Source organism: Coturnix japonica, chromosome 1 (genome assembly GCF_001577835.2).
Source record: "Coturnix japonica isolate 7356 chromosome 1, Coturnix japonica 2.1, whole genome shotgun sequence".
Taxonomy (NCBI): domain Eukaryota; kingdom Metazoa; phylum Chordata; class Aves; order Galliformes; family Phasianidae; genus Coturnix; species Coturnix japonica.
In genome coordinates this window covers 7,560,938-7,587,012 of record NC_029516.1, presented here as the reverse complement: position 1 = coordinate 7,587,012, position 26,075 = coordinate 7,560,938, and the positions used below count along the sequence as shown (strand labels likewise).

The 26,075-nt window shown below is 37.8% G+C and overlaps 1 protein-coding gene across 1 annotated transcript in view; it reads right to left on the bottom strand.

Moving 5' to 3' along the window:
- Positions 1-11,511: 11,511 nt before the first annotated feature.
- SEMA3D (semaphorin 3D) overlaps positions 11,512-26,075 on the bottom strand; it is a 137,908-nt gene continuing 123,344 nt past the window's right edge. Inside the window, 3 exon segments of the mRNA XM_015875912.2 lie at positions 11,512-13,183; positions 23,021-23,160; positions 25,275-25,339. Coding sequence (XP_015731398.1) covers positions 12,770-13,183; positions 23,021-23,160; positions 25,275-25,339 — 619 coding nt within the window. The 3' untranslated portion in view covers positions 11,512-12,769.

The following is a 26,075-nucleotide window of genomic DNA, read 5'->3' as shown; positions in this document are numbered from 1 at the left end:
TTTTTATTTTTCCATTTTGAAGGTTATAGTCTTGCAACAATGTCCACAAAGACATAGGGACAAATATGCAACATCTGTGGATCTTATTTGTTTTTTTCTGATAGACACTCAGCATGTCCACAGATGAATTTTTCCCAAAATAATACAAAGTAGAAAAACACATTATAATTTCCTTTAGTTAAATATCTAGACTGAGTAAATTGCTGTTTTCATTTCAGCAGAATTTTTATTCACTCTGCCTCTTAGAAAATAGTGATGCTCATGACACACTCCTTGTCATTTGCCTAGTTTAGGTTTTACCTTACAAATATTTGTCACGATATATATCAAGATGTACCAGTGAAAGTTGTGCAGATGTCTCTCATTGTTCCCAGAAAGTTATGAACAAGATTTGATATTTTGAATTTCTTTATTTTATCAATATCATCTATCATATGAGCACCAAAGGTGTGGTAGCTAGAAGTTTTGTATGCTTCTTCAAGACTTAGATTTACTTAAATCTTTTCAACCATCTTAACACATGTATTGATTTAACATGGGTATATGCTTCAGCCAAAATTCAGATTTGTAACTAAATGTAAGTTTGTACTATGCAAGCAAAGAAGATTGGTATTTGCATAACCATAATGTATAACAAAATACAATATAGCATAAGACATACAGCAGTCTTCCACATATACATTCCAGGTCTTTGAGTTCCTTTTGAATCGTTTAGCCAACTGGTTGCACATTGCATAAACCAAGCTTCCCACATTATGTCTGAAATTTTGGCAGATTCTGTGTATCATGTTTTCCAATTTCAAATAGCTCCTATCCATAAATGTAATCCTAAATTCTGTTATGAATAAAAATGGTCTCCTTGTAGTCTAAACAAAAGCAGAACACATAACAAAACAACAAAAGCAAGAAAATAAAACTCAGAAGACTTAGTGTCTTTAAATAGGTTTGTGTGTGGAGAAAAAGGACAAGAGCACTCATGAAAAAAGATTTTTAATAGGAACAGAATGTAGTTGCATCAGTGCATAAAATAACATGTGCTTCCTACCACTTATATTCCAGATCATTTTCATTTACTATGGAAGACTTTCATATGGTTTTTTAGTGACATTGAAAAGGACCAAAGAATGAAGCTCAAGTATGCAACAAGTGAACTGCGAATTCCTCATATGAAGACACCTTTATGAAAATAAGTTTATTCTGTGGTAAGTAAAATAAAACATTTTTATTTTTGTCACCATCTTTTAAATCTCCTGATCAGAAATGCAATTTGAAGCATGCTCCACATGAGATTATGCCATCTAATCAAGAATAATAATGAAAAAAAAAAATATGACAGGAAATAAAAAAATGCTTTCCAGCTGAAAGAGAAAGAGACAAAGGAAAAAATACACAGCTTCAAAAATGTTAATTGCAACAGCTAACTATTTATGTTCTTCTAAGATTTTCTTTTCATGAAAGAAAGCCATTTAAAATGAAAGCTGCAATACTCCTGTCTTGTGAATTACTTTACTCTCAGTCCGTTCTACCTGAAAGAAGAATATGATTCTGGCCTGGCAGAATACTCCACACTGATATTACTTTCTGTATGGCATGAGAGATATAGCAGTAGAAACTTGAGCTCTTACCTAAAACTGTATTAAAGCAGTATAAAGAGACCTTCACGATTTTGGCTTAGTTCAATGCTGTCACTAAGGTCAGAAGTTCTTAACATTCTGAAAAAAGTACTGTAAACTTCCTCCTGTTCAAAACATTGCATTTCAGCCAAACTCATGCTATCCTCCTCTTTATCTAGTGGTATACTGCAGATACCACTGTGCTCAACTGTCGCTCAAATAGACTGAGAATTTGTTTTTACAATAAAGTGAAAAAAAAAAATGCAGGAAAAAAATAATTCAATTGCTGCATTTAGGCTTAGAATTTGCTAATTTCTCTGTATCACAAATGTGATTTAGGGCTCAATACTCAATATGATTCACTGCCACTATGCAACACAGTGCCAAAACTTTTGTTTTAGCTTCTTAATCTCCAGCATGTTTTTTTGCTCTGAAAGTAATGCCTTTTCTTTATTTCCATGGAAACTACAACAGATATAAAGAGCACGATACCACTGTTTGATAGAGCAAATTATTAGCTACACAGCATGATTTTTTATATAGTCACTACCACTTGCAATGCATTTTTACCAGTGATGAAAAAGAGCCTGCATAAAAATCTGCAGCAACAGAGCTGACCCATTGTTTCACAGCTGCTGTGTTAGCACGATTGCTAAGAAAATGTTGCACACACAGTCCAAATTTCACTATGCTCACATCTACTGTTTGTTCTCCAGAAACATTCAGCAAGCATCAATGAATGTCAATACTTGCAATTTTATTTATTTATTTATTCCTGCATGGAGGAATTAAATGCCACACCTTTGCTTCATTCGCATCTTCATGTCAGACACCATTTTGTCAGGCTACCCCTCTGCTGCCATCTATCACATGTCAATAAAATGTAATGGAATATGGGTAGGAAGATTCAACCTCTACTCCATATTACCAACATCTTCCTCTGATTCTATGGACCAACATCATAAAATAAGAGGCATTACTTTCAGCCCTTAAGTACAAACTTACAGCAAGCCCTTAGGAATGGTTGGCTCTGAAATGCTAGGTATGATACAACTTGACAGTAAGCTTGCAATTTCACATTGCAAGGTTAGATCTCTCTTTACCACCTAAAGAGAAGTAGTGGTGCTTTTTAAAAAATATATTAGACCCTACTAGATACATTTTCATTTGGAATCATCAGCAGAAATTCCCACCTTGTGCAACACTTGCAGAGCCTAGGTATATTCCAATTATACCATCCACATCTTCTTTAACTTAAAAGCATTTTGGAAAATATACAAATTAAAACACACTCTGAGCATTAATTTGTGTCAGATCAACAGACAGAAAATCTAGTCTTTATTCTATTAAAGGAGAATTTTCACTCCTTTCTGTTACCTTCTTGCAACTTAACCTGTAATATATCTGGAAACCTGCTCTTCAAAAACCTTTCATCTATTGATATGCTTTGGGGAATGGAGCAAAATGTATATTACCCAAAGTGGGCATTACCTTGATTCCATAACAAAATTCTATGCTTCCTTAAATAATAAACCATCACGATAATGGCCCTTGTGAATATTTTAGAAAAGGCTCCTACGTGCCCAAGCTGTCAACTTACAAAGCTAAAACAACAGTTTCAGCTGTACAGATGCCAACACCTGTGCTCAACTTGAAATCACTAAGAATAATCCCAATCATGGAGAGAAATGAGTCTAGTATGTGTTAGCAGATGCAGTCCAAACACAGAGCGGTAGTGGTTGTTTTCTTTATGAGTGAAAGAAAGAAAGAAAGAAAGAAAGAAAGAAAGAAAGAAAGAAAGAAAGAAAGAAAGAAAGAAAGAAAGAAAGAAAGAAAGAAAGAAAGAAAGAAAAAGAAAGAAAGAAAGAAAGAAAGAAAGAAAGAAAGAAAGAAAGAAAGAAAGAAAGAAAGAAAGAAAGAAAGAAAGAAAGAAAGAAAGAAAGAAAGAAAGAAAAAGAAGGAAACGGAAAAAAAAAGGAAAAGGAAAAGAAAAAGAGCAACCAAATTTTCATAGAAGAATGTTATGGACCACACCTACTTGTAAGAAATAAGAAGGAAAGGAGCAGCTTGCTCTTTTTGTTTTTCTTTTCTGCATGTGAAAGAAAATATTTAGTAATGGAAGACTTAATTGTAATGTACTGTAATTGCAACACTCATAGATGTATAAACTGATAGCCATTAACATTTTTACTGCAAGGTAAAGTATCAAACTTTGGCTAAAGAGTCAAAGGTTGATATTTCCTGCCTTACCAACCCTTAAGTTTCATGAAGCAACACTTAAAAATGCTCACCAAATCCATCATACATTTAATTTCAAATTGTTCTAAAGCATTTTACTCAAAAGAAGACAGGGAGATAATGCAAACTAGCATTTCATAAATTGTGTGCTGGCATACATTTTCATCCAGTGTTTGAGGAGCATTCCTGCAGAAATGTGCCTGGGAACTGCAGACTCTTGTTCTGCGCTAATGCAGTTATTGCTCTGTGGTAACAACATGAACCCCATAGTATTGTCTACACAATATTTTACTGTGCAGAAGTATAAATGATTATGAACAGACTGTTAGCTCCTAGTTGCTTGTTTTCACAGTACATATGGATTCTGTGTGTGAACACATCCCAGAACACTTCCCATGATTTGAATCATGAAGGGACAGATTTTACCTCATACCTCTTACTTTAAGCACAGACTTCCTCAGCTAACAGCACTTCTGGTTTCTAATAGCCTGGAGAGAACACACTGCAAAGAGAGGAGCAGAGATTGTTCAATAAGCCAAGCAGTTCTGGAAAAGTGTCAGAACAACTGCAGCAGAACTTGTTTGCTTGTTCCCAAGACTCGTCACTAATTGTCTTGAAGTTTGACCCTGCTAAATCCTTACAGAGAAAATGACAGATTTCAGCTTAATTAGCTTTTGTCTCTGTGAGAGCACACAAAACAGTGCTGCATGTAAGTTCATACTGAGCTGCAGAAGGCAGCTGAAGAATTTATTTCTTACACTCATCTCTGCTAATGAGCCTGGGTAATCAGGCAGCCTGCACAGAGCATCTCTGCTCCTGCAGGGGCTGAAAGTGCTTTACCAGCTGGAGGCTGGGCTAGAGCTGGGACATGCTGGCAGAATTCCCACTTACTTCAATGGGACTAAGATTGATCCTACATGAGACATTATCAAATACAGCCACCTGTGGGGAGGGAGTAGGGGAACCTGACAGCTGTTTAGCAGTGCACGGGAATGCAGAAATGAGAGAGACTCAAAAATGTAGAATACCATATCCAATTGCAACTGCAGGTGGAATGGAGGTAAGCAGAAAGCTATCGCCGCAGTTGGGATTCGGCATCAGCTTTCAGGCCAGCAGTACCTTGGGACCTTTCTCAGCAAAGGGTCAGAAACATCGAGATCTAATGGACACAGCATGAGACTGGGAAACAGACATCCTTGAGTTAACCATTGTGGATGTCCTTGGGAATGACATGCTGACCGTGTGCTAACAAAATACCCTCCTTAGCTTTTAATAAATCCTGTGAAACACAGGGACCTGCGCTGAGGGCTATAAAAGGAGCTGGACCAGTGAGCCTATTTGTTTCCTGGCCTAAAGACTTTTTCTCAGAAATTTCCTTCTTCTATCATCACACAGGGAGGTTACAGTACTTCATTACAAAAATGAAGAGCCCTTCCCTTTCCTCTGTTATCCCCATCCTGAAAGCACTCTGAGGAGGCTGGAGACAGCCACTTGAAGCCAAAGTGTTCTTGAAGCTGTCCAGGATGAATAGATGATTGATTGACCTGTCCTTAGAGCATCTGTAAAAAATGTCAGCGCAGTTTTCAAGGGCAACAGTAGTTGCTAATCATATATAAATATATGCATTAAAATACTATTATTGGATTTAAATTTATAAACATAGACTTGCCTTTTATGTATTGTTTTTTTCATATTAACCCAAATAACTGAGACCCATGGGTTCTTGAAGCCATTTTTGTAGATTTAATCTGTTGGTCATGAGCTCATTCTCTATGAAGGCGAGAGCTCATAATATCCTTACACAGGCAAGACTTCCAAAGTATAACATTTTAGGTTACTTGCTTTAACATCCAAGGCAATTCATTTCCATGACATGATGCAGACTTTGTGTCTATGAAAGCTCATATTTTATTCTGTAGTTTGACATAAATTTTAAAAATAAGCCAAAACTCAGAATTTGTTTTAATTGTTGTTCAAATTAAATATACATTATTTCAGACACTTTTGTGTATAAGATGGAAATCTCAGTAAAACAGCAGGCATGACAAACGCAGCTTATTATTAGTCATAAGTGATAGTTATCATTTTAGCTCATTTAACGGCAGAATTTACAAATAGATACACTTCTCAAAATGTTTCACCCGTATAACTCTACAGAAAGTTACACTACAGAGTGAAATTCAACCCCATTCACAAGGTCAGACCAAGTATCCTTATGTCTTAGGAATTAAAAAAGGCATATGGCATATAATTCTTGAGCTCAGCTTCAGAAGGAGTGATGAATTTCACCTTAGGAAAAAATGTAGTCTTTATTGGTCAGATGTGAGGTATTAATCATAATCCTTATCACCCGTGCATTTAGTGTGGCTTTTCATTTTGGAATTGGAGATACACTTTTGTAATCTCTTCCTTTCTTCCCAGCCAGTATACATCCTGAGACAGACACTGGGAGAGGGGGAATGGAGACACATGCATCATCCCCCCAAAAGAAAAAACACAAAACAACAATCAAAACCATTTAGAATTTGTCTCTTCCAATTTCTATTTTTTTAGACTCATATCTAGTTTTTATAGTTGAAATATGTTGACAGACACTATTAAAATGTAACTATGTTTGCTGTAATTCATTTCTACAGATTAAGTTCCCAAAAGAGGATGTGAGCATTTCTTGATGCTGCCTCTATTCTTTTATTCTTTTAAAATGTTGAGTACACATGAAAATATGAAATATCTGCCACATAGAACTTCTCCATCTTTTTCTGATATGAGTGTCAGGTCTGAAAACAGAGATTTATTAAAAAATAAATAAATTAAGAACAATTATTTTAATCATGAAAAGCAATTTAACAAATGTTTTCTTTTTCTTTTTTTTTTTTTTGCTTTTTTTGTTGTTGTTTAGTAAACATTTTAAAATAGGAAAATGAATTTAGAAAAAATGTAAATTTGTGAAATTCTGTTCATGTACTTGTGTTTTCATATTTCTGGCAAGTGATAAATAACAGAACTAATAACATCTTAACATTTTTGTATCTACTTATAGATAAAAAAGGGAAAATTTAACTGCATTGAAAGGAAAGGATGAGAATAGGGAAAAGAAATGAAAAGAGCGAAAAGGGAAAAGGAAAAGGAAAGAGTAGGGGAAAGAAGGGAAGAGGTAAAAGGGAAAAGAAAGGAAAAGAAAGAAAGACAAAAGGGGGAAAAAGTGGAAATATTATTCTGCATCTCATAGAAAATGGAAAATCTTATGCTTTAAAGAACAAAATACTTTGATTTTAAATTTGAGCAATCACATATGTAAAAGGCAAAAGGAGAGCTCTGAGCAACAGTCCCAAAAATCTTCGTAAATGCAAGCGCATCTAGTCTCTAATTTACCTCACAGTATTTGGTTTACATCTGCAGCTGAATGCAAAAGCTGATGCCTACAAAAGTCATTGTCTGAAGGCAAATTGTGATACCTTGGGTTTGTAGGGAGGTTTATAAACCAAGGAAATACCAGATCCTGCAATATTTCTCAACACAGAGGCAGTTACCTGACAGCAGTAAGGTCTCCTAAGAGACGGGAGACAATGAGCTTAAGTTATAGGAAGAAAACCCAAAGAAGTACATAAGTTACTCCAAAAGTAATTTCTCCTGTTTACCGTCTTAAAGTGAGGACAGTGAGGTGCTGGAACAGATTACCTAGTGTTGTGATTGATGCCTCATCCCTGGAGACTTTCAAGACAAGGCTGGATCAGGCCCTGGGCAACTTGATCTAGCTGTGGTGCCCCTGTTCATGGCAGGGGAGTTGCACTAGGGGTCCCTCAGAGGTCCTTTCCAACTCTAAGAGTTCTATGGTTCAATGATTTATTGCAATGGAAACAACAACAGATAGGAATAGCACAGTAAAACTATTTCTTAGTGCAAAGTCTCGTCTACTAACCACTATTTGTCGACATAGCTGCTTCCATTAGCCATACATTTCTGCCAGGAATTAACAGCCTACTTGCCTCATTCCTAACAATCTGCATTAGTGGTGGTGACCCATTGTGCTTGCATCCACTGTTTGGTCTCCATAAACATTCAGCAAGAGTCAATGAATGCCAATTGGTGTCTTTTTTTCCACATGGAGGAGTTGAATGACATACCTTTGCTCCATACACACTTCCATGTCAGATGTCATTTAGTCAGACATGCATGTTGTTTTTTGTTTTGCTTTTGTGTTGTGGTTTTTTTTTTAAAAGGTTCTCTAGACTGAAATTATTTACAAGCCTTGAAAACTGGATTGCAGTCACAAAGAATGTCACACTAGCTAGTTACAGAAGCTTAGTGAAGGGTAATATTAGCAACACCATGGTAAAATATTACAGTAGAGACCACTTAAGATTTTTAAAATGTAACAGAATGTTAGAGAGACGGGTGGGATTAATTTTCTATTCTTGCAGATGTCATTCCTCAGGCCTCCATGCCTCAACTACAGGAAGAACTGGGCAACTACATAATTCAGGGCTGCACACAGCTTTGGCTGTTTGACTCCAAGACTAGAACTAGGGATAATCTCCTTAGACTGCGATTCAGTTCCAGTAGGCTTTTAATATTTGCTGTCAGTAGAAGACAATCTGAATCTTAACACTTGGAAATCACATTTGTCTTTTGCAATTACCCTCTGTTACAAAATGAACATAACACATTTGTGTGCATCCTGCCATACACATATGCTCAAATAATAATAAAAAAATAAAAATAAAAATAAAAATAAAAAGTAATAATAAAAAAAACTTCAGTAAAATCAATTTGCTTTAGTTGTTACTAAATGTTGAGACATTATTATGAGACATGTGGGATTATTATGTGAGTAACTGAGCAACAATAACAAGCAGTAGTTAGTTATTTGAAATATTAAATGTAGATCAATACCTGTAATGGTTAGATTAAATGGTTCATAGCCTTTTAACTGTAGTGATTTTCTGATCTCAAAAGCACATGAACTAGAGTGCAGATGTATCCTTTATTCTAATTATGAGTGACTTGAGAACCAGATCTAAAATCTATTTATGTATTGGAAATAATTCAGGTTCTGAGATATCTCAAGCTAGAGTAGGCTTAACTGCTTTAAGAGAAAAGCATTTGCTTATGGCATGAACGCATTCACACCTGTTGCTGGAACAGTTTCCAGTAATTCAACTAGTTTATCACAATAAGTGTTAATACTTTATTCCTTTTTCTGCTAATCCCATCTTTCTGTTTTATTTTAACTGACTGCAAGATCTCTACAGGGCTTAGAGCCCTGTTGAGCTTTTAAGATTATGTCAGTTTTCAGCATTTTTATAAATAGAGCTCACATTGTGCTGCTTGTTATAGAAATCTGCTTAAAACCACTGCAGTTCAGTAGAGCACTGGCCATTTTCTGAAGCCAGGTCAGTGAAAATATTTTGTTGCAAGAAAAGATAATGTATTATTAATTGGACTCCTGGTTGAATGCATGTGTAAACAAATATCTATGTTGTATCATATGCACTAAGGGATCTGGTTAAAAACTGCTGTTATTAAGATGGAGACAACTTTTTTTTTCCCACCATGGACCAAAACTTTGTTTAACTTCACTTTTATTGAGCTCTTGCAGGAGGCAAGGCTCAGTTTCATTTTAACTATGAGTCTGTTGTGGCTCATAGTACTGCACAGAGCAGCCCAACAGGTCCCCAAATCATCAGTTTGAATTTTAGGCAAGTTTTGGTTTTAGCCCTTAATTAAAAACAAGATTAGTTTTTCTGAAAAGAGAAAGATAATGTCTGATCCTCAACTGGTCTTGTTTCTGGGTGAGTTCATCCTCTGCACCCCAGTCTGGGACCTCAGGTTGCAGAAAGAACCATGTTCCTCCTGGGTTTGTATTACAGAGTCCTGTTTTCTGCAGTGATCATGGATGGATCCTGCTCACTCCCTGGTCCCCAACAACTTTTGGCCACCTTATACATATAAAATCTACTGAGCATAAGAAGCTGTGCTAGCCATGACAGCTCTAGGGCACCTCTTATCCAGTGTGTCAAAACACAGAGCTTTATCTGGGCAGTATTATTAAATATTCTCCCTGGAGTGGCATGAACCCAGTACAACAAACTGCTATGGAGGATATTGAATTTTTTTTCCTATAATGGAAGTGTCCTTATATCTCTCTCGGGTTTTTATGCTACCCAGGCTGATGAGGTCATTTCTTTAAAAAGAATCACATTGCAACAACATTTGAAATAAAAGAAATGAAAGATGTTTTTTTTTTAAGAGCAATAACATTTTAATTCAAGCATTAACATCTACTGCTCCCAGCACCGAGACTCATAGTCATTCCAGACTTCTACTAAAGTCAGTGTGGGGGCTTCATTCATAGAATACATGCCCCCAGTCATATCTAAACATAAATTAAGTGATTTAGTTTTCATGGAGGAGAAAAAAAACAACAAAAAAACATGGAAGAAAGGAATTAATTTGATTTTAAATAAACATGAGATGACAGTTGTCTGAAATGCCGTAATTCAAGTACTATGTCACTTCTGGAGAGAAGAGTAGACTCTTTGTCAATGCATGTAAACCTAGACCATGTGTTATTCCACAGTCTTGCCGTGGTTCCACATTTAATTAATGTTTGAGTCAGAGAAATGGGACTTAATGGACTGATAAAAATCTAATAATAATTGGACAGGTTCTGTATTATGACATCACAAAATTCCAGCCAAGAATATTTTAGTGTCCCAGTCATAGGGTGCTTCACATTTAGTAGTTTTATAGCCCCCCAAACCTCCTTTAAATAGTCTTAATTAGCCTTAAAATCAAAGTGCTCAAAATGACGAGCCTCCTGTGCTGCAAAAGTGGCAGAAAAAACTTCTGGGCAGGTGATCAAAGTAGTGTACTCCTGGGTAGTGTATTCAGCATCAGTCTCTCTGCTAATTAAAAGTACTGAGATGAGAAATTCCCTCCTCCCCACAGGCATGTTTTATAATATTAGCACTCAGCACTTTACACTATCAAAGCTCTGTACACGTGCTATCTAATATCTCCTAATTAACTCATATACCCTCTCCTATTAAATAAATAATAATATTAAAAAAAAAAGCATCTAAAATTAATGACATACAGTATCGCCAGCTTTTATATAACACATGCAAATGCAACTTTCAGGCTTTACAGGAAGTGTGGGTAAGCTGAGATTCCTTTCTGAAGTCTGATGCACACATTGTCATGTCTGATTTTCAACAGAAAGGAAATGAACAGTGATGAAAATGGTATACACACAGTTATCAACCTGGGACTGAACGTTCGTGTAAACACCAGCATGGGTAAAGGAGAACCTACAATGTCCTGGGGCAGTGTTCTTAGTTCTCACCTTAATGAGGTGCACACCAATTACATGGGTTTCCCACAGATTTTGCTCTCCAGGTCTATAGAATGCATGAGAAATGAGTAAAGGCTGTCATTTTGGTATCCATCAAAGCTCTCTTGCATGTGAAGAAGTGGTTAATTTGTCATTTCACACTCAAAAAGACATGAAAGGCAAAATGGAGGGGGTTAGCTGGAAGAGGAGGGAGGGGGCTGTGTCTTATGAGAAGAGACAGTAGGCCTGATTTTGTGCTTGTGTTTGTTGCTGCATATCAGGAATAAATTCAGTGAAACTGTGATTATGTCAAATAGACAAGAATAAGGACAAGGTTTCTTGTTTATGATATGAAAAGATTTACACTGTTACAACCAAAATGCCAACTGAGGCACGTGGAACACTTTACAAATGGAATCATAGTACATAGCACATTTCTAACTTACAAGTTTTATTTACACATGGACATCTCTTGTTTTATTTATTTATAATAAAAGCATCAATTCCAACAAGGCAAATTTTCAACCTAAAAATACATAAGACCTCTGGGAGAAAATCCCAAAGAATACGCATATCTGAGGAATGTCAGCTCTGTGTCAAGAGCACTGGTCTCAGCTACTAAATATCTTCCCTCATCGTCTTTTCTTTTAGCATTCGTGTTGTCTTTTATTTTTCTTTTCCTTTGCATAAAATGAGGCTAGCAAAGGGCCAGAGGAACAGCCAGTGAAAAACATTTAGAGAGATGAGAGAGGTACAGACAGGAATCCTATTATTTGCTAAACAGGATTTGTGCACATACCTCCCACACATCACTTAAGAAATTTACTCCCAAGCATCTCAATGGCAGTTTCAATTAGAGTCAACATTTCATTTCAGCAGATGGACTGCAAACTGATGGCTATCAAACTCAAATGAATAAGGCTTGATAATTTCCCTCTCTTAAACTATGATTACACTTTCATTAATTTTTTTATTTTTTTTTAATTTTTTCATTTATTTATTTTCAATGGGAAAAATCAATGTTGTCCCTAAGCCAATACTTAATTTGATTTTTTTTTCTGAGCCTTTCTCTGCTAGCAAACCCCACCCATGTGCCCAATGGGCAAATTAGAGGGTATTTTGCAGATCTGTCACACATTTCTACCATGCTTCTTATTAAGAAAGATGCCAAAGAACTATGAATACATCTGCCCTCTCCTGAAATAGAGCCATGTCTGGGGTGGAACATGGCAGCAGATATTAACATGGGAATGTGGATACTAAATCCTATGTGAAAATTATGCAGAAAATAGAGAACACATCTCAAGTAGCCTCAGGCTATTCAGAAATTAGCTAAAAGTGTACATTTTTTCTTTTTAATGAACGCATTTGGAATTACTGCCTGGTGAGTGGTACTCTAATAAGGTATCAAACCCCATTGTACAGTCACGTACAGATTAATAGCAATGATAAGTTATCTGATTTCAATAAGAAGCAGTACTAATTCATAGGCAAGATGCACAAAACCAAACACAGTATTTTTTTTTTCTTTTTTTTTTTTTTTTTCATGGGAAGTGTTCTTTCTTTAAATAGTGTTTGCAAACTATGTGGATGGTGGCCTGGCTGGCTCATGATGCCTTCGGTTTCGCTTTTTTTTCATCTCCTGCACATGCTTCCATTTGGCACCACCTTTGTTTCGCTGTCGTCGTTTCTCCCGATGCCACATCTGTTCACAGTACTCATCCAGGCTAAAGCTGGGGCTGCTGACGAGCTGGATATAGTCCTTGTACCTCAGCCTGGACTCTGTCAGCAAATCCCTCACCCGACTCTCCTCATCCTCAGTTTTCTGGGTGCTTTCCATTTGCCCATTCTCAATTACATTTAAATTCAGCTTCACAATGGTGTGGATGAAGGTGTGTTCCTGGGCTTTGCAGAAATAGGCTCCTGCATCCCTTCTTTGCAAGCTGCGAATCAGCAGCCCATGCTCTGTTTTGATGATCCTTTCATCTGCCTTCAGCTGTGGGGTTGGACAGAAGAAAGTATGATAAGTTAATTTCATCAGCAAACACAGAACACATATCAGTGCAATACCAAAGTGGAGGCAAGGTAGGGCTGGTACACAGCACACCCATCCCACCACGAGATACTTCAATTTCTGAGTTCATGCTACTTACTGTCTCACCTGCATCAGTGACATTTCAGCATGCAATATTAAAAGATAAATGCTATACAGCTGAAAGGACAGACAGCAGCACTCATCACACCAGGATGCAATAGATAGGCTGTATTCTCCATGAAGGAGAGCAGGTACGTCCCAGTATAGGAGAGTGCTTGTATACCTGGAATAATCTGAGATGCCATTGCACTGAAAATAACTACCATTGCTGATTTTTAAAGTGAAATAATCTGATTTTCTGATCAACTCAGTTGAGTTGTAGATGTCCCTGTTCATTGCAAGGGAGTTGGATTTGATGACCTTTAAAGGTCATTTAAATGATTCTGTGAGTCCAAATCTCTGATTCTATGATTTTTATCTTCATCAGCTGGGATTTATAAAACTCAGTCAATCCTGTCTTTGTCTCACTGAGATGTGATTAAAAGTTCCCAGATAGTTTAGATGACGGCAACCCAGTGCAATTCTTTCATCGTTTTGATGTTAAGATCCATGAAGAAGAACTTAAAGGGGGGGGGTCGGGGAGGGGGGGCGGAAGACTGTATGTGAGAGCTGAAGTCTGTCAGTGTGGACCTGCAGATTCATTGACAAATGCAAGTATTTCCAAAAACATAAGACAGTATGACATGTTACAAAATAAAGTGCACCTCACAGTAATAACAACACTGTAAGTTAAGTGACATATCTGTGATCTGAGAATGATTTCCAAAATAACCTAACTCTGAACTAGGCTAAAGTAGTGAAATAAAATAAATAACATGAAAAACAGGATGGGGCACTGGGCACGAAAGTATTTTTGCAGCTGGGGAACACAGAAGATAAGTGCTTTGCCAAAGATCACATGAAGATTAATATCAGAGGTAGAGGCTGAAAGCAGAGCTCTAACTAACTCCCAGTGTCCAACACCTTTGAAAACGATTGTGTTCCACCAGAGCTTTCACCACTCGATGTGCTGCTGCCGCACAGAGGCTGCAGCCCACAACCACACCAAAGGTGCCACTTACTCAGCCTGCAGCATAACCAGAGCCCTGGGCACAGCCTCAGCACTGCCAATGCTATTGTTGTAATGTAAAAAACTCCATAAGGCTGAGTACTGGATTTAAAAAGCAGAGTGGGGGCTGAGAGAACCAACACAGGATCTGGAAAATTTCCCAGAGTGCACATCTGACCCTCCAGCAAACTTCAGAGGATGAAGATCATGGAGGCATAAAGATGACTAAATTAGATTTATTCACAGTGGGTAAGCTACACAGTGTTTCTTTATGTAAAAAATCTGCACATGATTCTCTTCTCTACTCCACGGGAAAAAAATGTATTTATACATACGATTCTCCATCTGTTATGATTCTAACTCAGTGGTACTTTTTCATAACAGGGTCTCTCAGAGCAAAGAGAAGGCTGAGATGACCTCCCAGGGCTTTTTGCTTTTCTATTTTCTAATATTCTATTATAAGAACTCTGGAAGAATTAAAGACTTTAAGAGACCATTTCAAGATAGGCAGAAAAAGTAATGCACATGTATCTAAATGAGACATCCACACAGTAAGAATTTTCCTTGCAAGCCTGCATCAGCTACAACTGTCTTCAGTAACCTTTAGTTTAGTTAGGTAGGTAGTAGGTAGGAGGTAGATATGTTAGGTAGGAAGGCAGATATAGGCCTGTGCAGCAACATTGATCTGACTGCATCAGAGAGAAGAAATCAAACACTATGAAAGCCGGTATCAGAACAAAATTCTCATTGCCTGCTTCTGTGGCCAAGTATTGTTTGGCCCGTGCCACCAGCTGATAGTGTTGGGTCTACTGTGAGCTTTAGATCCTTTGTTTGTAAACTGGATATAATGATATCTAGTGGCACCAGTAGGGTGGAATCATTCTAATTTCTGCATATTCGTAGAAAACAGATTATTTTCTGACAACAGGTGCTAAATGAGCACAAGCCATTTTTTATTTACTACACTGAGATTCAAGCAGAGAAATCATGGTCAAGACAGATGAGCAGACATAGAAGATAGTAGGGAGACAAGAATAGAACACTTTTCTACCCAGAGAAGCTACAGTATAGACCAAAGACTTCAATTTTATCAGATTGTGACATTCATCCCAAGTAAATGTACTCTCCTGACAGTTATAGTAAAAGCAGGAGCATAAAAGGCATAAATGACCCTAAGGATAAGTAGCTGTAGGCAGAAATATGTCTAGGGAAGGTGTCTTTGTGGTGCTGTACTCCAGAATGAGAAGTAGAAGCAGCAGCCGGGAGGAACTGATTGGATTGGATGTTGAAATATGAAAGGAAGCCCCACTTTTTTTTCCCCAGGCTTCTTAACAGTGGAAAATCCTACAGATCTCAACTTGAGGAATTTAAAGAAAAAGGTGGAAAAGTGAAGATAATTGGAAGACATTTATGTTTCATAAAGCTTTATCCAAAGAACTCCTTCCCACACTGCCTGAGTGAAAACAGGACAGATCTCTTTGAGCTCAGGGCTCAATGCAATTGCAGCAGTAGCATCTGCCTGTCCTGGCTCTGCCAGTATTGTAGTCTAGAGTGCCTTGACAGCTGTGCACCTCCTACACTTGGAAGTGCTCCAGCTGGCTCTTTTGGCTGGCTGGGCGCCAGGCCAAAGAGCCCTTGATAGAGCTTCGCCTATTTGAAGTGAAAGGAAGGCAGAATAATGGTAGACCTAGACTTGAAAACATGACTAGACCCCCAAGTCCAGCACCTTACTACTCGTGATTGTTTACCATTTGTGTAGCAGCCATCCCTTTCAAGTTATAAACGTGTTAACTGACGGAGTTGTCCCCCTCTGCATTGGGGTACTGCAGAGAAAGCTAAGAGAGTCTGAATTGGTTGTGTCCCTTAATCCCAGCCCATCAGGAATCCTGTTTTTAATGAACAGCATTCTTACACAGTGTCCTATGTTAACCTTGGATATTGATTTATGGTGACTGTCACCTTCTCTGGTCCTTCATTGTTCATTCCTTTCTTATCCCCTGGTAGGATGAAATTAGGACTCTGAATTCACACGTATTGAGCAACACTTTATAATTGTTTTCCCTCTCACTTCTCTTTTTGGTATCTTGTTTATTTTGTTTTACTTATAGGTTCAGAACTCTTCCTGTCTTTCCTCTCTACTTTCTCCCCCACAGGGCTCTGGAGTTTCATAAACACCTGGCATTTCATTACTTGGTAGTAGATCTTTAACCTTTTGCTTGAATGCTTAATGTGCTCTTTGGTTTCTGAGCTATAGATGTAAAACATAATTTATTAAATTTTGAGAAGGGTAAAAAACTAGTTAGATAAAATACATCATTTTATTTTGGTCAACTCTAGATTCATTTTTCCCCCCATACATGTTATAATCAATAGCTCTCCTTAAATATTTATAAGAAGGGTTTAACAATTCAGAAGCACAAAGGCTTTGTTCATAAAAGCTTGATGACATGCTTAAATTTGAGCATATAATAAAAATTAAACAGGAGATAAATAGTTTTGTTCAATAGGGAACCAGTTGTAAACCACAAAAATGAAGCAATTGATTGCTATTAATTTCCTTTTCTTAGTAGATTTTCTTAGCAGTTTTTAAACTGTTTTTTAATGGTAAATTGTATACGATAAACAGTTTTCTTAAAACCAAACTAAAAGTATAGCACATGCTATATATATATTGGCAATATTTGAAAAAGGAAAAATATTTCCATGTAAATCAGATACTCAATTTTCACAACCTGATTTAACAATAGAGGAAAAACAGGCATAGCCAATAATGATGGCAAATCCTTAAACAATCAGTAAGTTGGAAAACAACCAAGTATTTGAAAGTGCTGTGGCACCAGTTTAGGTCAATGCCTTTTGTCCTTTGCTAATGATGTGTTTAGATAGCTCCCTCTTTACAAATAATTCACATGTCAACTCCTTCACAGTTAAAACACTGCACCTGTCTGGGAGAAGAAAGTGGCTTCAAAGCCTGCCTTCCCTCATTAATCACCATGTAAAAAAATGTTTGAGGTAAAGCTGGCCTAATCAAGGGTTAACAGCAATCCCTGAACTAATTGAGAGGAGGAGAAAGGAAAGTAAGGAACATTTGCTGAGAATTCACATTTTACTTTGTTTTTGTCTTCCTCATCCTCACCATTTGACTGGAAATAACAATCGCTGTTTTTTGCTGGAATCTTTATTTCATGTAACGTTTTTTTTTCTCTTTTCCTGGTAAACTAATCATGTAATTTCAACACAGCTGTTAATTTCTCTCTCTCTCTCTCTCTTTTATTTATTTATTTTTTTTTCTAAACATCTCTTTTATTTATTTAGAAGCCACAGGAAAAACGATGAGGGTGTTGGTGCAATGACAAGGTGGAAATATGAGTTCTATTACTCTCAAGGTGATGTTAACTTCTCATTCTAAGACTAATTTTTAAACTCTTATTCCTCAGTATCTTCAAATCAAAGCAGTAATATCACTTTATATAGAAGTTCAGAGTAACATATTTTTTTACCCCCTTAGGAAATTGTCAAAAATATTAGTTTACTTAAGAATTTCAAGGTATTAAAAAAAAAAAAAAAAAAAGTGAAGTGAATGAGTCATAATAAAATAAAATAAAATAGAGAAAGCTTGAGAGTTATAATTAATCCCTAGGCTACAGGATAAATGTATTTTCTCTCTCTCTTGATTTGTTCTTATCAACCGAAGGCCTAAATATGCATTTGCTGCACAAACACCGAACTTTATTCCTCTGACAAAGGGTACTATTGGTAACTCACATCCTGTTGCCTGTTCTTTTCTTACTCAGCTACTGTTTGACTTCTAGGCTTTAAGGCTGCCAATGAATCTATGGACTTTTACTACGAGATGCTGCTGAGCACATGTTTGTCACCATGAAACTCACAATCATCATGATGCAAAAATCCCCAGCCACACAAAGATATGGAAACTTATGTCTCATTCAACAATGTACGCCCACTAAGGTCAACTGAACAGGACACAGATCCTGAGTAACCTGCAAAAATAGCTCAGTCTGGCTAAAATGTGGAATGGAAATATTTCTTCAATGGGTAGCCGAGTCACACTCTTGTGCCTCACTAGATGTCTTGTCCAAGGGTGGAGTCACACTCATGTACCTACCTAAACATCTGATGGTTTTTAAGCTGGGTCTGTCTGGAAAAACACTGCCCAGGTAATGGGATAGGGGTACAAGAAAGAGTAAGAACTGCTGAAGAAGCTGGAAGTTTTTTCTGCCTTTTCATGAATTTATTTTCATCCCTAATTACAAAAAGAGGAGGAAAGAGAGAGCTAAAAGCGATCCATGTCTATTCCATCACTTCAGACCATATGGTTTGCTCTGTCCCCTGCGTGGAAGAATGGCAGCTTGGCAGGGCTGGAGCCCCAGGACGCTTGGAGTAGAGGCCAGCCTAAAGCAGGAGGTCTAATAGTTTCCAGAGCCACAGGGCACCAAAACTAATAGCTTTGCAGGGAGTCATGCACTTTTTTTTTTTTTTTTTTTCCCAGTCCTGACACCTATTATATACCTAATACATAGGAATTCCAGGAAAAATAAATAAATATCAGAGTTTATGCTTCAGGAAGCTACAGCACTTTAAGACATTATGGAGAAATGACATTCCCACTGTTGTTTTTTTGTTTTTTTTTTATGAACTCCAGTTGCCAAAACGCTCTCCTTCATCTCATTGACTAAGTTTGCAAGCACAGGAACAAACATGATCAATTGCGTGAGCAGCACTAAACACAAAAGCACTAGATATTTGACTCCTGACCTTAAAACAGCCCCAAACTACAGGGAAATGTACTCCCACTGGCAGCAAAATGACCTGGTGACAGCTCCTATACCACAGGAGATCCTGTCCCTCCCCACAGGTTGCTGTGCCTGGAAGTCACACTCTGAACCATGACCCACAGGGTGAAATGTCAGAGACATCCTGCTGGGCCCAGTGCTTCCCATCTAGTCTGGATTTTGCCCTTTTCCCTCAGGAAGCTGTAGTACATGTCAGGGGTAGTGCGTAGCTGTCTATTTGCAAAGTAAGGCTTAAAGACTTGCTGAGACATTGCAGTTACAGCCCTGGAACTAAAAGTCCGTAACCTAAGTTCCAGGTGCACTGAGTCATTTGCAAAGCATGGTATCGTCATCACAATAAGTTACACCGCTAAGGCACGCACTGAAATAATGCACAGTGTTATTTGAGAAATCTGCTGCAGGAAGGGATGGAGAGCAGAAAATATAATGGTAATGGGAAAAGTTATGGCGAGGCATTGGCTGAGCAAAGATCAAGCTACACATTAAATGTGACTACCCTGGTGCTGTCACTTATGTTATTTCAGTCAAACTGAAGTACTTTGTAAAGAAAGTAAATTACTGTGCCTATCTTTGAATTTTCCAGGAAGTTCCCAAATTAAGTTCTAATACCAGTGAGATCATTTCCACTGATAAGATAGATTTCAAATTAGAAAAACTGAAAATCTCAATTTAAAGATGCCCAAATTAAAGAGGGTTTAACATTTTAACCTGCAAATGCTCTTACAGCTTCCAACAGGAGATTTCTTAGCATTTCTATAGATTAGGTCTTTTATTTAGACAGCCATCTCTGAAATTAGAATTCAACTTCAGGTATCTGCATTTGCAAACATTACATTCACATATGAATAGCTTTACTTAAAATAAATAAACAACTATCTTTTCTTTATCTTCTAAAAATGAAACCTCTCAACGTGATGATTTGAAGTGTACAAGATAAGTTTGCTCAGGAATAGTTTTAGTTCTTGGTAGACTGGAACTAAACACTAGAAAATAAGAATAGGAATTCTCTGGCAAAAATTAAAGCAAAAGTAATAGCTGTATACTGTCTTTAAATGATCTGATCCTGTAATTGTCAATGTGTACTTATGCATTTATGCAAACTGTAGTCTTCAAAGACTGCCAAAAAGAAATAAATAAATAAACTAACAAAACCACTCCAAGGAGTTCCGGAACATGTGCTCCAACTTTTATTTTATCAAAGCTTGATCACAGAAACACTGCTATGGCTTTAGGGACAATATGTGGTAAGAAGCTATTTGCCTACTGTTAGCATTTATAATGTAGAAAATCTGTCTGCAGATTTCTTCTTCAAATTTTCTTCTAAATTTGCCTCAAAGGTTAATCTAGCCTTTTAGCAAAGCTTTACTTTTCTCATACAAACAGATGTCAGACTGTTTACACTGAGCAAACCCAGTAAACATTGCTGTGGAAGGCTGCTAATGTGCAAAGATGTATGCTGTGTGCTTGCTGGAGAACCAAATGCCATCACACATATGCACACATTCCCATACTCCCTCTCTAGGTCACCTCCTTGGCAGGCTGGGCACTTCTGCAACATTGGAATTTCACGATCTGACTTAGCAGTTTTTGGAGAAATATGGGACGTGGGGGTACAATCACTGCCACAACAAACATTTTAGAAGTAGGAATAGTGGAAAAACATGATATGGCCTCAAAGTAAGCTATGTTATACAGGTTCATAGCCTGCTACAACTTTGTTCAAAAGTCATTTTGACCTGAAGTTTGCTCTACAGTCACACAAAAGATAAAGATAACAAGAACTCAGCTTCCTGACTTTCAGGTGCATATCTGACCCTGTGATTTAGGAGAAAATCAACTGATTTTTATTTTTTACTTTCACATCTTGAAAATACTTCTTGTGATATAGAAATATTACATTCTTCACAGAGACTTTTTCAAGCAAAGTTTGTAGCTCTGAGGATGCATTATAGATGCAATAAATTACTTCAAAAACTTGACATTATCTCCACAAATCAACATAAGTTACTGTTCTTATTAATATATACATATATATGAAGTACCTCCTTAAGTGCATTTAAAAATGAGTCTTCAGCACATGGTTAGAATTAAGCAAATGCTTTACTCATTTCTCTGATCAAATATGTAATTTCATTTGCAAATGTCTGCCTTAGGGAAGTAGAGCACTGAGTCTTCTGTACAAAACACTTAAAGGTAAATCAATTAAAGCACAAACCATGAATGCCCATAGGTCTTTAAAAGCTGATACACTTCTAGCTGGGTTTTCACTTCAACCATCTGTGGCTGAGTGTGGTTGGCCTGCTGATCAAAAGACCACAATTTCTTTCCAAGTGTGGAGAATAATGGAGGTTAGAAATGGCATTTCAAACCAGTAATCTCCTTCCTTTGATATTCAGTGCATTTAGTGGGAGGCATGTGTCTGTAAATTAATGAGATGTTTACTCCCAGTAAAGAATCCTTGCCAATCCAAAGCACGAGTAATAGAAAGGGTGTAAATTGAAAGCACTGCTGCATCATAGTCAACATAGAGCCTTGTGTTTTGTGTCTCACATGGAGGCAAATCAGACATGCCTTATATCCCCACACTTGCAACCTGGGCTGCATTGGAGTCTTCACTTTGAGGTGGCCTCCTCTCTAGAGACCTCCTTCCATGCGACGGAAAATGGCATCAAGTCACCCAGAGGGGATGCTCCCATGAGAACCTGCCCTTGCTTGCATGTCCCCAGCTTTCTACACTCAGAAAACATCACAGGACAAGTTATCACAAAGAGTGGAAGACTGGTTGTGTGTGTGATAGTTCCCCTCATTTAAACTAATTTTGTCTCAGATGCACATTTAACAGAAAAAGCATGTCTGATACCTGAGAGGAGCTCATTTGAAAGGGCAGTTCTTTTCCCATCTCCTTCTCTGTTTCCATGGTTGCAATCACAGCAGTATTTGGCCTCGGTCACAAAACCATTCATGTATGAGAAAGGCTGTGAGGACTCCTGAGGTTTGAAATTCACTCAAACCCAGTCCAGACCAGTCCCAGTCTGTTGACCTTTTGGACAAGTAATAGGACCCCTTTGTCATTAGCTCAGAAAAGAATCTGTAGGACATTGTTCAAAGATCCAAGGAGGGACTTGGAGGTTTTTCCAGGGCTTCTCCACAAGTGAGGACCACAAAACTGCCTCTTGTGGGAGTTAAGGGCCATCACAAATCTCATTGCTTTCTACTTTGGGTGGAAGGTTCATATTTTTAACTTCACATCTCTGCTTCAGCACAGAATACCATTCCAGAAACATTCTCACACTCAACTAACAAGAAAAAAAAAACAAAAACAAAAACAAAAGCTCTTAACTGCACAACCTATCCCTTCTCAGGGGAGACAGCAATCCATACAAGGAAATTCTTAGCTGCAGTGCTTAACACGATAAGAGAAAGCAGACAGACACTAAATGGAATAGAGATTTAATTAAAGCAGAGAGCTTTGCACATAGTTTTACCTGTGGAAGTAGTTGAGCTAATTACTGAACAAAAAGGATTTATTTATTTTTAGTACATTCAGGGTTGCTTTTTACCTCTGCAAAAAGCCTAATTACTCTTTTTTTGTTTTCTTTCCCTCTTTCTTTTCCTTTCTTTCTCTCTTTTACTTCTTTTCTTTCTTTCATAGAATGAGCATGTAAGTCAAAATAAGTATCTAGATCTGCTTATTATCCAGTGCAAATGGCTTTTCTCTTCCCCACTGCATGCCCCAAATGGTGATACCAGAATGCTATGTGATACCTGAGGTGAGGCAAGGAAAAGCAAAACATTGGCTAATTCCAGTAACTCCTGCCTTTCAATGCTCAGCTGAATTCTCTATAGAGGAAACTTGCCTTGATGACTATAACTTACCTCTTCTCGATGCTCTTCTCCAGAGCGTTGAATATACCACCTAATAGAGGCTTGCTGGGACTTAGGAATACATTCCAGAAAAGTTGAATTAAATTCAATGCCAAAAATCACCTTTTCATCAGCAGTTTCATGACTAATGCCTGGAAAGCAAACATGGTACAGGAGATTAACCCTGACCTGGTTTTTAAAGCAATGGGAAAATAGCCTGATTCAGAACAGATGCTATAAGAGTGAGTGAATTATAAAAAAGCAAAAGGAAACTTAACTTTTAGCTTAAACTATAACTATGAGGATTTAGAGGCAGCTGCTAACCTTCCTCCAGTGCAACTGTTTTTTAAGGAGGTCAATAAAACCTAAATCGTGAGCTCGCTCCATTTTAAAGTGGAGGCTTTCACATTTGAGGAATTTAAAATCTGACCTGTATTTTTCCTTTATGTAATGCAACTAGTAAACCTGAGAGAGATTGAGCAAATGCTAGAGGTAGACTGTAAGGTCTGGTTTGTTCCTCCTAAACATTTTAAAGGAGTTGCAGGGTTAAAGTCAAGTTTGCCTCTCTTCAGCACAACTTGAAATACCATGTTAACATGTTTCAGACCAAACACTGAAGTACACAAGCAGATCTGCATTCTTTCTTGGCAGCTGGTAGACCTGAGCATTTCTAATCTCTGCAAGTCCGTATCTCTTTCCTTCTTCATGTCTTATCTGCCTTATCATCAGACAAAAGCTGTTTCTTACACCCTGCAAATAACACAGAGGAAGGTGAAAGCAGTGCTGTCTCCTAAATCAAAAGTTATCTCAACAATAAAATGGATACAGTTTTGGATTGATTTCTTTTTTTCTATATAGTACAAATATGTATGAAAGCTACAGAAATTCAAGCTCTCTGCATTAAATGCTTTTATTTCATTTCACTGTGCCACAGAGATTTCTGTAGAGCCAAATAATTTCATGCAGCCAATGCAGTCTCTGGGACAGAATTCTACACAGTGGAGAACTGAATTTAAGTAGGTTTTTGGGACATTATATTAATTATCACAAATAGCATAAATAAGCCAAGAACCTAAAGTGGCACAGGTCAACCTTATAGTTTTATGGCACACAGGGGTTGTCCTCAGCTGGGTAAAATTTCTGTTGGGGTTGCTGTATCCTGGCAAAAGATGAATACCAATTTACATGTGAAGACATTTTGCATTGTGTAGGAAAACTGACTTTTCCAGCATCTAGCTATCCTTCCAGGAAACTGTGACATTGTCAGCCTTTCCTACTAGCATTTCTATAACCTTGAGCTTTGCACAGCCTCAGATACCTCTACTCGTAAAGCAGAAAGTGGAGAAATTCTGGCCTTAGGGGAATGAACAGGAGTTTTGCCATTTACTTTGATGGAAATGAGACTTTACTCTGACTTTTTTACTATGTCCGCATGTACACATGTACAGTCAGAGTCCTCTATACTGTGCAGCAGCTTTAGGCTTTGATCCTGTGGTGAGCAGCTCTGATTTCTGCAGGGGCTCATGCCGAGATCTACGGCAGGCATCCAGTACCACCGCAGCATGAAATTCACCAGAGATCAATAGAAAGTGGTGCTTTTCCCAGATCAAAATTTGAGCACAACGATACTATCAATACTGTTTTGACTGGGTTGTTCACATTAATAACTGACTGTGCAAGCTCCAGACAAACCCAAACTTGGTTTTGAATACTTTTCATTTATTTTATGCTGCCGCAGAGATCGCTGCATAACCTCAGGATTTCATACTGACAGTGCACACTGCAAGGGAGCTGCTGCAGCTGCCAAAGGAGCAAGCCAGACTTCTTGGCATCCAAAGAGGGTGCGGGAATAGGAGGGGGGAGCTGACAGGAGGGAGTGTATGCTCTTGTTAATAACAGGAGTACTTAAGAAGCCGTGGAGAGAGGAAGTGGCTGCTTTGGCAGCTGGAGCCGGGTCCTGGGACTTGCATCCATGTGGGCAAAGAGGAAAAGATAGTATATTCTGCTGTCATACCTGAGGGTTTCCCCAGGAGATTGTCTCCCCTATTTCTCTACTAACAGAGATGCTGGTGGCTGCTTGGGGTGATGTGTGCAATATTTTTCTTCCCCTTGTATGATGCTGGAGATGGTGGCCACATGGGATCCATGGGTGCTGACCTGATCTGGCTCTCTCCTAACTAGCCTGGCTCTGGGAGTTTAAGTGTGGGTTGAGAAATGTATCTGAAGCACAGTAAAGACAGCTATTTTAATGGTCCAAAATACTCACTGTCTTCCACATCCCAGCATTGTGCGACAGGGTCTCCATATTTGACATCTTGCCTTCTGGCTCTCCTATGGGAAAAGCATGAAAACTTGTAACACTTCAGGCATAATTGCTGGAATTCAACAGCAAAATGCAGAGGAGTTCAGCAGATGTGAAGGCACATTGCTCCCACCCTACTGCTGCCAATTACAGTCTTAACTAAAACCAGCTTCACCCTCAAAGCGGCATGTGGCCTAGAGAGATTTGTACAATTGACATCAAGAGAAAGGGCCTGTGATTTGGGAAAACCACTGGGAGGGGAAAGGGTTGGAAAGAAAAAAAAAAACAACAAAAGAGAGAAAGAAGTCTTTCTAGAATAAATAATGTGCCATATAGTGGGAGAAAAACCTGCTTTAAGAGTCTAGTTAAACTTGCTCTAAGAGTCTGCTCCAGATATAGGTGTCCTGGTGTGTGGACAGTATTGTAAATCTCTGGAAAAATCTTTCATGCTCTATGCCATGAAAAAGATCTAAGCTTCAGCAGGTAATAATAAAACATGAGCCCAGGATCAGCTCAAGGTGATACTGGCCAGTAAATCAACCACTTAAATGAGGGTAGAAAATTTATATTTTACTTTGGTAACAATAAATAAATAAATAAGTTAAATCTGACTGTCTTTCATCCGTATGGATTGAAAAAGAACTTAAGTCAAAGATTTGAGACCATTTCACAGTAAACTAGCTCAGTAATGTCTGTGTGTTACTTAAACTCATTGTGACTTTGTGTAATAATATTTAAAAAAACCCACAACTTGTCATCTGTAGA